The 12,814-nt window shown below is 52.8% G+C and overlaps 1 protein-coding gene across 3 annotated transcripts in view; it reads right to left on the minus strand.

Annotated features, from left to right (window-relative positions):
• Positions 1–12,814, minus strand: part of ARRB1 (arrestin beta 1) — a 91,531-nt gene that overhangs the window by 15,185 nt on the left and 63,532 nt on the right. For all 3 annotated transcript variants that reach the window (XM_024255317.3, XM_024255318.3, XM_054524832.2), the window contains exons 3-10: positions 12,379–12,439; positions 8,836–8,880; positions 7,890–8,086; positions 6,575–6,634; positions 5,688–5,755; positions 3,221–3,356; positions 1,970–2,054; positions 1,445–1,517 (exon numbers count right to left, since the gene is read on the minus strand). In XM_024255317.3, the coding sequence (XP_024111085.1) occupies positions 1,445–1,517; positions 1,970–2,054; positions 3,221–3,356; positions 5,688–5,755; positions 6,575–6,634; positions 7,890–8,086; positions 8,836–8,880; positions 12,379–12,439 (725 nt within the window). The remainder of the gene's footprint in view (positions 1–1,444; positions 1,518–1,969; positions 2,055–3,220; positions 3,357–5,687; positions 5,756–6,574; positions 6,635–7,889; positions 8,087–8,835; positions 8,881–12,378; positions 12,440–12,814) is intronic.

The raw sequence follows: 12,814 nt of genomic DNA on the forward strand, positions 1-12,814 counted from the left end.
CAGCCTCCCCAAGTGCTGGGATTATAGGCGTGAGCACCAGCCCTGTCTCTAAACAAATTTTAAAAAGAAAAAATTATAGCTACACACAAACCGTAAATGAAGCTATTTGGGCACCCATATACCCACCATCTAGGCTCGACAATTAAAAGTTTACTTGCTTGATCACATCCATCATATATAGGGTGTTTTGACTGTCCAATTTTTACTTGCTTTTGCTCTATCCCCCATCCTTTCCAATGAGAGAGCTGTCATGCAGCAGATAGTGAACAAGCCTTGGAGTCGGATGACCTGTGTTCCAGCCCCAGCTTTGCTGCTTGCTAGCTTGCAAGTCACATCTCTCTCAGCCACTTCCTCCTCTACATACTGGGGCAGCAGCAACCCCAGCCCCACAGCGCTTCCTGAGAAGTAAACAAGTCTGTGAGTGCAAATGCCTCCCCAGCCATCCCTGCTGGTATTCGTTGTGCAGACGCTGGCACCATCTGCAGTGGTTGGGATTTTCTACTCTTTAGGGATTATATGTTACTCTGGTTCGAGATCACTTCACTTTACCATCAGGAATCTATGCCTCATAGCTCTGATTTTTTTTTTAAATCAACAGTGGATATGAAAAATATCCAGTAACCAGAGAAAGCTTGATCTAATCATAGCATGTTCACCTATAGGACACTAAAAACTATTTCAAAGGCCATGTAGTAACATTTTAAAAATGTTTTCAGTTGCAAGAAATACTGATTGGAATTGTATATAAACAAATACACATATACATGTAAAATTACGTCAGGTATAATTGCCCCAAGAAATTACTGGCAGGGCCAGGAAAAAAAAAAAATGTGTATGTCTTTGAATGGAAGCATTTACTTTCTTTAGGTAAGTAAAGATGTTTCACCTGAGATCTCTCCTCTTGCCTTAGCTGCCAACAAGCTTGGGACACAGTTCAGTCCATGCTCAACTATAGTAGTTCTCCTCAAACCTAGATGATTTTTTGTGTGTAATTATTCTCTACCCTCCCACACACAACCCCTTTCACCCAATGAGCTGGATTACCCCTTTATGAGACAAGAGCTGTATACCTAGTGCCTTACCCACTTTGCCTTGGCTACCAGGAAGCTGAAGAACAAAGTATTTCCCTTCAACCTAGGTTTCTTGTACAATGTAATTATTTTTTCTCACAACCCCAATCCCCTTACATTCATTAGCTCTTGTTTTGTCGTTCTAGTTTTAGTGGGTGTCTTCCTTGACTGTAGCATGCATTTTCTTATAGCTAAATCAGGTGGATGGTTTCTAAAAGGCTCTTCGGGATCATCTACTCTGAGTGGCAAGGAAGTCTGAGGCCCAGCCCTCTGCCAGGTGGAGAAGAGCCACCTGGAACTGTAACAGGACACCTAGAGCTTCTCTTTTTCCCACCCAATCCCACACGCCCAAGGCCAGACTTGTGCCCACTTACTCAGCCTCTTCCATGGCAACAGGGCACTTGTACTGAGCTGTGTTGAAAAGGCAGATGTCTGCATACTGGCGCACTAAGGAGGGAGAGGAATCAAGGTGGAGTGAGTCGGGAATGCAGCTCCCATGGAGTCTCACAGGCATCCCTGGGTTGGGGATATTCAGCCTCAGGCAATGGCCAGAGGCCACCAGTGGGGACTTCTGCATGAGACCACCCCTGTCTTACATCCAAAGGGTAGCCCCAAACACACCCATTTCCTTCCATAACCAAAGCCTTCCCCTCAAGGACAGCTTTGTCCAGAACCCAAGAAACTGAAGAGGTGGCTTAAAGAGCAAACTCATTACCTAGCCAATAAGCAGCCTGCCTTACCCAACTCAAAAGCTTTGCCCTGTGGCTCAGAGCAGGCCCTGGGCTTCAGTGGCTATTTTTTATACAAGGCTGTTAACAAGGGGAGATCCTTCAGCCACCCCCAGCCCTTGGGAAGATTGCCTCTTGCTGTCCCCTAAGCTGACCCTCTGTCTGGGATACCTGAGATCTTGATCTTCTTCACCGTCTTGTTGGTGTTGTTGGTGACGTGGACGTTGACACTGATGGGTTCTCCATGGTAATAGATCTGGGGGGCATAAGAAGGGATGGGGTTGGCTGGGAGGACAGCAAGGTTCTAGGGAAAGGGGAGGGAGAAAAGCCCCCACGTGATCTTCTGGTGTTCCCCAGACCTTGGGCAGACCTTCAGAAGGGTCTGCTGCTCGCGTCTGAAGTCCATCACATCCCTCAGGTTCATGCCCCCTCTGCCACTCCTTTAGGCCCAAGAGGCTTCTCCGAATCCCCCAAGGCATTGTGACATTTGCCCCAAGTTCATCAGCCACTTCCCACTGCTGCTAAGGTGGCACGAAAGCCACCAGGCACATTAGCCTTCAGTTCCCTGGTGGGACCCTTGAAAGATAACGGAATTGGAAGGTGATAGTCCTGGGCTCCAGCCCTGGCTTGGCCAGCAGTAATTGCGACAACAATAACAACAATAACATTGATGATGATGAAAGCAGTGTGACTGTGGGTAGGTTATCTAAGCCTCAAGGTCTCCCTCTGTGCAATGAAGGGGTTGGACTAGGTGATGTCTGAAGTCCCTGCCAGCTCTAAATTCTGTCCACGGAAGGATCTGGAAGAAGCAGGGAAAGGTGAGGAGGGGCTCACCAGCTCACTAAGGCAGCCAGCTCTGAATCCCTACAAAAAGACCTCAACTTGCATCTTGCCCCAAGGCACTTCCCTTCAGCCATGCCCCAAGAGAGAGGGGGTGCCAACACCTCGAGGAGGGGCCAGCCCAAGCTCACAGCAGCCATCAGTCAGCTGGGTTTGATTCAGAGTTTGAGGGGAGGCCCTTCCTTCTGCAGGGCTTGTCGCCCTGATGCTCAGTGTTTGGCAGGGAGGTCACGGCCCCCCGCCGTGCCCCCTCTGCAATGCTGGTTGACCTTCAGCACTCGGCCTGAGGCAGGCAGCTGGTGGAGGTGTGGGGGAGATGTCCAGGACCTTCGGGAGGGTCTGCTCCTCGCTTCTGAAGTCCATCACATCTCTCAAGTTCATGCCCCCTCTGCCACTCCTTTAGGCCCAAGAGGCTTCTCCAAATCCCCCATGAGAGGTCTCAGATTCCCTGAGGCCTGTGGTCCTTGGGCTGGGGTAGAAGCTCCTACCTGAGGCATCCTTGCAGGCCAGGAGAGAGCTGGAATCTGAGGCCCAGGCCCTGGTGGAGCAGCCCCCACCCCCTGCCAAGTCCGAGCCTCCTACCTCCTTATCCAGGGAGGCCTCTAGGTGCAAGGGCTTGTCCGACATGAGGAACTGCCTGGTGGTCTCGGCTGTGGGCTGGGGGCCAGGCCTCTCTGGGGCATACTGAACCTTCCGGATGACCAGACGCACGGAATTCCTAATGGAGATGGGCAGAGTGAAAGAGGACCAGGGTCACCTGCCTTCATCCCCTCTCCTTGCGAGCCTCACATCATTCTCCTGCTCAAGAGACTGGCATGGCTCTCCATCACCTTAGAATCCAGCCAAACTGCAAAGATCAGCATAGGGGTCTGTCACCTTCTGGCTCCATTCCATCCTCCCCTGTTCTGCCCAGAAGTGCCCTGTGGCCACACTTCATCCAGCAGGATGCTGAAACAGGGACTACATTTTTCACCTCCTGCTTCCCTATGTCACCAAATAGGTAACATCGTCACTTCCTGCCTCCCTATGTCACCATACACAAATAGTGTCCCTCTGTCATCTATTTTGGTAACATAGGACACTATTTGTGTAAGCTCTTTAAGGACAGAAATTTGTGTCTAAGGTGTTCACAGCTGTACTCTCAGCACCTATGACTGTGCCTGCCATATAATAAACACCTGCCAGATATCTATTATGTAAAACTATGCAGAGGGGACAGGGGTCCCAAGAAGAAATGGGGCTCAGGGAGGCGTTGGGGTTCAGGGAGGAGGTGTGGATTCAGTCAGGGGGATGCAAGCCAGTGAAGGGGACAAGCCCAGGGAGGGGAGAAGGCCCATGGATGAGACTGGCTCCACGAAGGTTACAGGGGATCAGGGAGCAAATGAGTATCTGGTGAGGGAGGCGGACTTGGTGAGGCTGTCTCTGTGGCGTGCTGGGAATGCCAGCATCTCCGTTGCTCAGATAAGCTGCCTCCATTGCCTGGAACCAGGAAGCCAGGGTCAAACTCCCAGCTCTCCTCTTACTAAGTATGTGGCCCTGGGTACATTAACCTCTCGCTGCCTCTGTTCCCTCATCTGTAAAGGGTGATGACAGAAGGACCTACCTCTTTTCTTCCTTTTTAAATTTTTATTTATTTATTTATTTTGAGATGGAGTCTCACTCTGTTGCCCAGGCTGGAGTGCAGTGGCACGATCTCAGCTCACTACAACCTCTGCCTCCCAGGTTCAAGCAATTCTCCTGCCTCGGCCTTCTGAGTAACTGGGATTACTCAGAAGGTGGCATATGCCACCATGCCTGCCTAATTTTTGTATTTTGTATTTTCAGTAGAGATGGGGTTTCACCATGTTGGCCAGGCTGGTCTGGAACTCCTGGCCTCAAGCGATACACCCGCCTTTGGCCTTCCAGAGCTCTGGGATTACAGGCGTGAGCCACCGCGCCCAGCCAGGACCTACTTCTTAGAGCTGCTGTGAGGATTAAATTAGTTCATACAGCCCAGCACTGTGAATGGTGTCTGGCACCTAATCAGCCGTTGATAAATGATAGCTTCTATATCATTATTATTAGTAACTCCTTGGTGTGGATTTTAAATGTCCCATTGGTGGTAGGGTGAGAGGGGTGGCTCTCGATGTCACCTCCTCTTTCTTGTGCTTACCAAGCCTCCTCCCACATCCCACAGCACGCTTCCTTTTCCCTGGTCTCAGGTCTTAAGAGGAAAAGGGAGACAGAGAAGCGAGGGAGAAAAGTCCCATCTCCCCACACACAGCTGCCAGAGCTGCAGATGCAAATGCTTGCAATACACCCTACAGCCACCAGGTGGCAAACTCAGCCTACGCCCTAAAAAGGCTGCTGTACCCTCAGCCAACCTCCTCTGGGAACAGTGCCTCTGGATGCAGGAACATCAGCGTCGAGGGCCCACCAGCTATTCCAGGAGGCAGACAGAGCACAGCCCGACCCAGGAGGGGCAGGCATGAGACATCCCAGCCAGCTGTTTCTGGCTGCCAGCCTGGGCTCTCTGTCTGCCCGGGCTGTGCTTCTCCAGAGAACGTTTCCCCTCTCTTAGATGTGGGCCAACCTCCCTGTCACTCTCCCCTGGATGGGTTCACTATCTCCACTTCCTCCTCACTTAGAAGCTGCCATTGGCACACACTCCACCCCTGCTGAATGCCTCCCAGGAGGAAAACTGGAAAATGCGGATGGTCAGGAAACAGCCTGCTCACTGTTTAACACAATCTGAATTTAGGGTTTTTCCAAAACAAATTAAAAAGACATGCAGTCTGGAGGGGATGAAATGAGAGGCAGGGAGATGAGGGAGGAAGCTGCCACAATGGTGCAAAGGAGAAGATGCTGCAGCCTGAACCTGGGCAGTCGAAGCCACCTCCCCAAGGAAGCCCTCCGTGACCTCCCAGCTTCCAGAGTGCCCTTCCAAGGCTGGAATGTGCGCCCCTCCTCGCACACTTCCAGGTATTGTTACTTATCTCCTCTTGGACTTTGCCCATCCTGTCTCCCTCCCTCACCCAGCAGGCGGCCCACACCCTGGCATCCTACTCACCGCTTATGGATCTTCTCCTCCAAATTCTCTGCGCAGAAGGCTTTGACTTCATAGTCCACACCGCAAGCCTGTGGGGAAGGGGTCACTGACCACAGGGCCTTGGAGAAGCAGGGTCCCCAGTACACAGCCAGCCCACCTCTCATTTTACAAACGAGGACACTGGACAGGAACACCAAGCTCCCATAGCCCAGCCTTCCTTGGTCTGGAAGAAGCAGGGGAACGCCCTTGTGCTCAGCCCCAGTGCTGTGCTGCCTCCTCCATCTGACATGGGACATCCCAAACCATCCAAACGGGGCTCTGCTCTTTGGACTCCTGCCTCAGTCTGGGTGGCCATCCTCATCCAGGCAGCTGCCCAGAAATAGCAACAGGCACCTGAGCAGACTGGGGGCACCTACTACTGTGTGCAGACTCGGCCCCGGGTGGCTTCTCCGGTATCCCTCTAACAAGACAAAGAGGCACGTGCTGTTATCTCCATCTTGCAGATGAGAAAGCTGGACTCAAAGGTCTGGAGCAAGTGGTGTCACTTCTCTCCAACCCTCAGTTTCCCCATCTGTGAAATGGGGATGATCGCACCTTGATTCAAGGTTGCCAAGGGTTACGTGAGGCCAGGTGTAGGTCCTCAGACCACTTTGGTCCTGTTGCAGCCAACGCCACTCAGGAGGGCCTCTGGACCCATCACTGAACAGGAGAGTGAGGCTGACCCCATATCTGCTGCCCTGTCTGAAGAGAGACTGGTTGTCCAAGGTGGGACCAGCTTAGCCTAGACACAAAGACTGTTCAACAGGGAGAGTGGTCCTGTGTGTCCAGCACCTCCCAGGGAGAAAGCCAGACACCTGGGGACATGAGAGTCCTGGAGCCAGAGAGATGGTCCCCTTGGGGTGACCTACCTTCCCCGTGTCTTCGGGCCCCGGCTGCAGCGTCACAGAGCATGGAAGGTTTGGAGGGATCTGTCAAGAAGAGGACAGAACGAGCCACCTATCACATCTGCCACTGTCCTGCCTCATGTATCACAGCCCAGACACTCCCATACACCCATCAGACCAAGGGCCCCAGGGGACAAGCCATGTCTACCCCATCAGACCATGCCAAGCCATGCCCCACAAGTGTCTGAGTTTTCTTTATCTAAAGGGTTTGGCCCAGCCCAGTCCTCGCAGCAATGGTTTAAATAGATCTTTCTATGATGTCTACTGTGGTTGGCAGAATAATGGTCCCCCAAAGATGTCCACACCCTAATCCCCCAAACCTGGGACCTTAATGACAAAAGTGACTTTGCAGATCCAATTAAGGCCTTGAGATGGGGACAATATCCTGGATAATTTTGGTGGGCCTGGTATAATCACAAGAGTCCTTAGAAGTGGAAGCAGGGGGCAGAAATGTCCGAGCCACAGTGATGGGATGTACAGAAGACTCAGTGGCCACTGCTCGCTTTGACGATGGAGGAAGGCACCGTGAGCCAAGGAAAGCGACGCTGGAAAAGGTGGATGCTCCCTGAGGGCCTCCAGAGGAGCCAGCCCTGCCACGCCTCCATGTTAGCCCACTGAGACATGTTTTGGGACTTCTGACCTCCAGAGCTGTAAGCTCATACATCTGTGTTGTTTTCATTGCTGCCGAGTTTGTGGCAATCTGTTTCAGCAGCCATAGGGAGCTAACATGTCTACATGGAAAAGGTGACTCCATGACCCTCTCCACTCTCTCAGCCTCCCCGAAAGGGAGAGACCACACTGAATCTCAGAATCAGAGAGCCTAAGAAACTTGAGATTTTGAAATCCAGCATCTTAAAGTCTCTGATTTGAAAGGTGGTGGGGCAGACAGATCACCTACTTGCCATCCCTCTCTTGCGAGCTGGGTTGCTGCCAGGCAAGTGGGGAGCTGATCTGAGCGGAAAACACCTTGCAGTGATTCAGGGGCCAGAAAGGGCTCTTTCTTTCTCTGAGGCCCCTTAGCACCCCCTTTCTCCCACCAATGACCTGGCCTCAGAAGGGTCTGAGGAGTAGCCCAAAGGTACAGGTGACAAACCCCAGCAGGGGCTGGAGAAGAGACACTTACCAGGTAACACAGGTGACAGTGCCCCAGGTCCCAGCATACACTGGGAAACTGGGTGGCAGGGAGCAGCTGACCCTCACCTCCCTCTTATGCCCACCCCAGAGGGCTTCCTAGAGGCAGCGTTTCTGGAATGGGGCCCCAGGGATGGCAGTTCCTGACCTCAAAGGTGAAAGGGTAAGCGTGCTCGCCCAGCTTCTTGATGAGGCGCTCCTGCAGCCGCGTCAGGGGCTTCTTGTCCTCGGGGGCCGGTGGGAAGGACTGTACGTTGGCCACAAACAGGTCCTTGCGAAAGGTCAGGCCCAGGACATCCAGGTCCTCCCGGCCATAGCGGAAGGCGCAGGTCAGCGTCACGTAGACTGTGGGGAGCGAGGAGCACTGAGGAGGGGTCTGGGAGAGCAGCAAGCGAGCCCCCCAGAGTGCCGGCAGCAGCCCTGGGACGGGCCCCAGTGGAGGCCCCAGGCCTGTACCAAGCTCTGTGGGGACGGCTGCACTGTCTCCACCAGGAGGGCTGGTAGTGAGTACCGGAAGGATGCCAATGGCTTGGCCCCTGGGAGGAGGAGGGGGCTGCCTGCTGAGCCAGCTCTGTCCTTCCCCCTCCCACCTCTCCCCAGGGCATATGTGGAGGGGTATGGAAACGGTCTGACAGGCTTGGCGGGGGCTGGAGTAGTCTGGCAGACCTGGAGTGGGGGTAGGGGACCTGCGGAAGGAGCAGGGAGTTGTGGGGGCAGGGAAAGTGCTGGGTGGTATCTGGACGGCAAGGGTCTTGTCACAGCTCAGTCCGCACTCTTGTCTTCCTGCGCATTGATACTGCCCCGGTATCAATGCTCTGTTCTGTTAAAGAAGAACCTACTCCTGCCCTGCTGGCATCCCCAGCCTCGCCATAGTCATGACATATTGATGTGAAAGTGCTCAGGGCATGGGGAAACCTTCTCCCAAAGTAGGCTTGGGGCAGGGCTGTCCCAGGCTGGAGGAGGCAAGGGCATCTGTGGGGGTATTTTTTGGGGCTTTCAGGGGAACCAGTGGGGATGGGCAGGGAGTTCCTATGCTAGAGGTCCGGGAGGAAGAGGAGGCCCTTGACAGGCTGGGGATGGGGGCCACAGCCTACCTCTCCGCTCTTTGAGATACTCAGGATCCACCAGGACCACACCATCTGAGGAAAGGACAGAGAGTAAGCAGCCTCTCCCAACCTGGTCTCCCAAACCTCTGTGCCCCAAACACCAGCCCAAGCCCAGATCCAACCATCTGTTCATCTAAAATCATCCTGAGAAAAATGGAAAGGCCGGCACCTAGAGGGTGGCACTGCCCACCTCCGCCATGCTCCACCCTTCCCCCATCCCAGGCCAGTATAACGGACCCAGCTGGTGACTTTAGGCAGGTTAGAGACCATTTCTGTTTCTTCATCTGTTAGTAAGAATAATAACATAGGTCCGAAACTCCTAGAACCAGGTATTCTTTGGAATTTAGAAATTGCGAAGTATAGAGAGGCAAAATGGGCCGGACATGCTGGGTCATGCCCATAATCCCAACACTTTGAGAGGCTGAGGTGGGCGGATCACTTGAGGCCAAGAGTTCAACACCAGCCTGGCCACCATGGTGAAACCTCATCTCTACTATAAATACAAAAATAGTTGGGCACGGTGGCAGGCGCCTGTAGTTCCAGCTACTCGGGAGACTGAAGCAAGAGAATCACTTGAACCTGGGAGGCAGAGGCTGCAGTGAGCTGAGATCATCCCACTGCACTCCAGCCTGGGCAACAGAGCGAGACTCTGTCTCAAAATAAAATAAAATAAAATAGGCAAAATGGTACATGTTCCATATATTCTGTAATGACCTCTGCAAGATCTGTACCCTATTATTAAAGCCATTAATACCTCTGTAGGAAAACACAAATATTCTCACCAAGAGGCTAAATAAGGCATAAATAGCCTCGCATCAGTTTGGGTCAGGTTTGCCAATAAATGAATTCTGCATTAAACTTGGAAGCAATGTTAGGTTTTCAGAGCTTGGGCTTGGCACATGTGGATTGGGGGTTGTGATCTGCGGTGCCTCCCTCATGGGGCTGAACGGGTACATGTGTGAATGTGCATACGTGTACAGCGTTTAGACAGTGCCGAGCACTCAAAAGCACTCTGCAATTGTGGAAGGTGCCTCAGTGTCCTGAGGCCTGCCCTCGGGGGCAGAGTCCAGCTGGACACAAAGGACATCTCTGCTCAGCACCCCAGGAGGCCAGAAACACTGGCTCAGGGTCACCCCCTTGGCTGACATTCCCTGTCTATCTTTGGCCAAACCTTTCTTTCCTCTCTCTCTCCCCCTACCCTCTAACCCATTGTCACTCCATTGCCAGTGGAAGAGGAGGGCCAAGATGGATCATCAATGTCCTGTTGGGCAGGCCAGTGGGCTTGGACTTGTGTGCAGGTTTGGTGGGGAACTGGTAAGCATAGGGAGGGTGTGATCAGATCAAGCCAAATGGCAGGGTCACTATGGGAGAAGAATCTCTCACAGTGAGTCCCTGATCAGCTCTGCACAGTGCCCCAGAGTTCTCGGGGATACCAGGGCTCACAAGGGGCCTGGCACAAAGGGGGTGCTCTGTGAACACCTGCTGAACAGCTCTCAGGGTGCCTGCGTTTGTTGGGTACTGGTTTCCTGCCCCTGTCCTCTCCCAGTCTCTGGGCCGCCTCTGCTGCTGTCCTTAGTAGGCCAATGGGCATGGACAACACTGGCCTCAGAGGGCCCACCGGAAATGACAACATGAAGCAGCCACAGGTGAACACCAGGATGCCTGCTCCCGGCCTCTGAGGGGCTACCTCAGGGAGAAGATGCCAATGGCAAAGGGACACTGAGCTTCAGAAGACACCAAACAGCGTCCCAGGCAGGGTTGGAGGGGAGAATTGGGGGTGTTCTGCTCTAGGCCATGAAGGGCTCTGCTGACAGCCCCCTGGCCCTGGGAGCCCAGGGTCCCCAGGTCTTCCTCCTGGTGAGCTGAAGCCTACAGCCGGGCTTGCTTCCTTGGCTCAGGAACCACACAAATCACTCCTGCCCTGGCCCCAGGACAGCCCGCAGGGACATGATGGGAAAGGCCATACTAGGCCTCACTTTGATTTGCTCATCCTTTTTTTTTTTGAGACAGAGTCTTGCTCTGTCACCCAGGCTGGAGTGCGGTGGCATGATCTCGCTCACTGCAACTCTGCCTCGTGGGTTCAAGTGATTCTCGTGCCTCAGCCACCCCAGTAGCAGGGAATACAGGTGCATGCCACCACGCTCTGCTATTTTTTTTTCTGTATTTTTTAGTAGAGATGATATTTCACCATGTGGGCCAGGCTGGTCTCAAACTCCTGACCTTGGGTGATCTGCCTCCCAAAGTGCTGGGATTACAGGCGTGAGCCACCATGCCCAGCTGGTTTGCTCATCTTTAAAAAATCATTGAACCTCTTTGGACCTCACTGTGCCCGTTTATAAAATAGGAGTAATTTTAGGCTTTCCTCTCACAAACAGACATGAGAAGAGGCCATGAGACCAAGGCCCTTCCAATGAGAGTAGTCATTCTTAATTAAGGTGATTCTGCCCCCAAAGGAGACACTTTGGCAATGAATAAATATTTTTATTTATTTATTTTTTTGAGATGGAGTCTCACTCTATTGCCCAGGCTGGAGTGCAGTAGCACAATCTCAGCTCACTGCAACCTCCATCTCCCAGGTTCAAACGATTCTCCCACCCCAGCCTCCCAAGTAGCTGGGATTACAGGTGCCCACAGTCATGCCCAGCTAATTTTTGTATTTTTAATAGAGACAGGGTTTCACCATGTTAGCCAGGCTGGTCTCGAACTCCTGACCTCAAGTGATCCTCCCGCCTCAGCCTCCCAAAATGCTGGGATTACAGGCGTGAGCCACCGCACTTGGCCTAAAGACATTTTTAGTTGGCCTAACTGGAGTGTGAGGTACTCTGGGAATCGAATGAGTAGAGACCAGGGATGTGGCTATCCAGCCTATAACACACAGGACAGGCCACACCAACAAAGAACTATCCAATCCAAAATGTCAAGCATGCAGAAATTGCAAAACCCTGAACTTGAACAAGAACTTGGAAGGTGCCTTCAGCCACAGCCCAGCTTCTAGCAGGACCCCCATGTACATGAGGACAGCTCCCATTTCACAAGTCCTAAGAAGGATTCTCCCTCTGTCTCCCACTCTTTGCCATCACAAGGAAGCAGAAGAAAGAGTTTTGCAGACTCTGCCAGGTTTGAACCAGGCTCTTCTATCTACTCACTCTGTGACCTGGAGTAAGTCACTGAGCCACTCTGTGCCTCATTCTCCTTGTCTGTAAAGCAGGGATAGTCATCATAGCCACCCCCACTGTCTGCTACATGACACGCCTTATAGTAAGTGGCGGTGTCTGTCGTCATCACCCTCACCCTTCTTACCATCATCAGGACGCCTTCCCTGATTCTCACCTCAGTCCTTCCCACAGTCTCTTCTTACAGTCCTCACTTGAGTGGGAAAGTAGCTGCTCAGTAAATGCTTGCTGCCTGAAGCAGGAAGCCATTCACCCCCGTTCTTGGCACCAGGCCCCTCTGGAGAGCTGAGAGCTATTTCTGGGAGGCTTTGCCAGCCCCATCTTCCCCTAGCCCTCCTCTCACCCTCCAGGGACTCACCCACAGGGTCCACGAGGTCAATGTGGTCCACAAAGTCCCGCTTTCCCAGGTAGACGGTGAGCTGAGGAGGAGAGGCATAGGGGGCGTTAGCAGCTGCAGGCCCAGAGGACACAGGACCCTGTCTTGGAGGAAACCCTGCGGGCAGCTTCTGAAACTCCAGACCCATCCCTAACCCTTATCAAAATCCTAACTGGACTTGGGCCTTCACCCCAGCCCTAATACCAAGATTCGCAAACCCCTGTAAAATCTTAAAAGCATCACTTCCACCCAAAGCCTTCCAATAATGTGAAGGAGTCATTATTGTTCCTATTTTACAGATGAGGACACTGAGGCCCAGAGAGATCTTCATGCCAAGCACCACTGCCGGTGGAGCAGCAGCGGCAGAGAAGCTGGGTGAGTGGGAGTGTGGCATCTCAGAGGGTGAGAGCCCCCAGGC

The sequence above is a fragment of the Pongo abelii genome, chromosome 9 (assembly GCF_028885655.2).
Source record: "Pongo abelii isolate AG06213 chromosome 9, NHGRI_mPonAbe1-v2.0_pri, whole genome shotgun sequence".
Lineage (NCBI taxonomy): Eukaryota > Metazoa > Chordata > Mammalia > Primates > Hominidae > Pongo > Pongo abelii.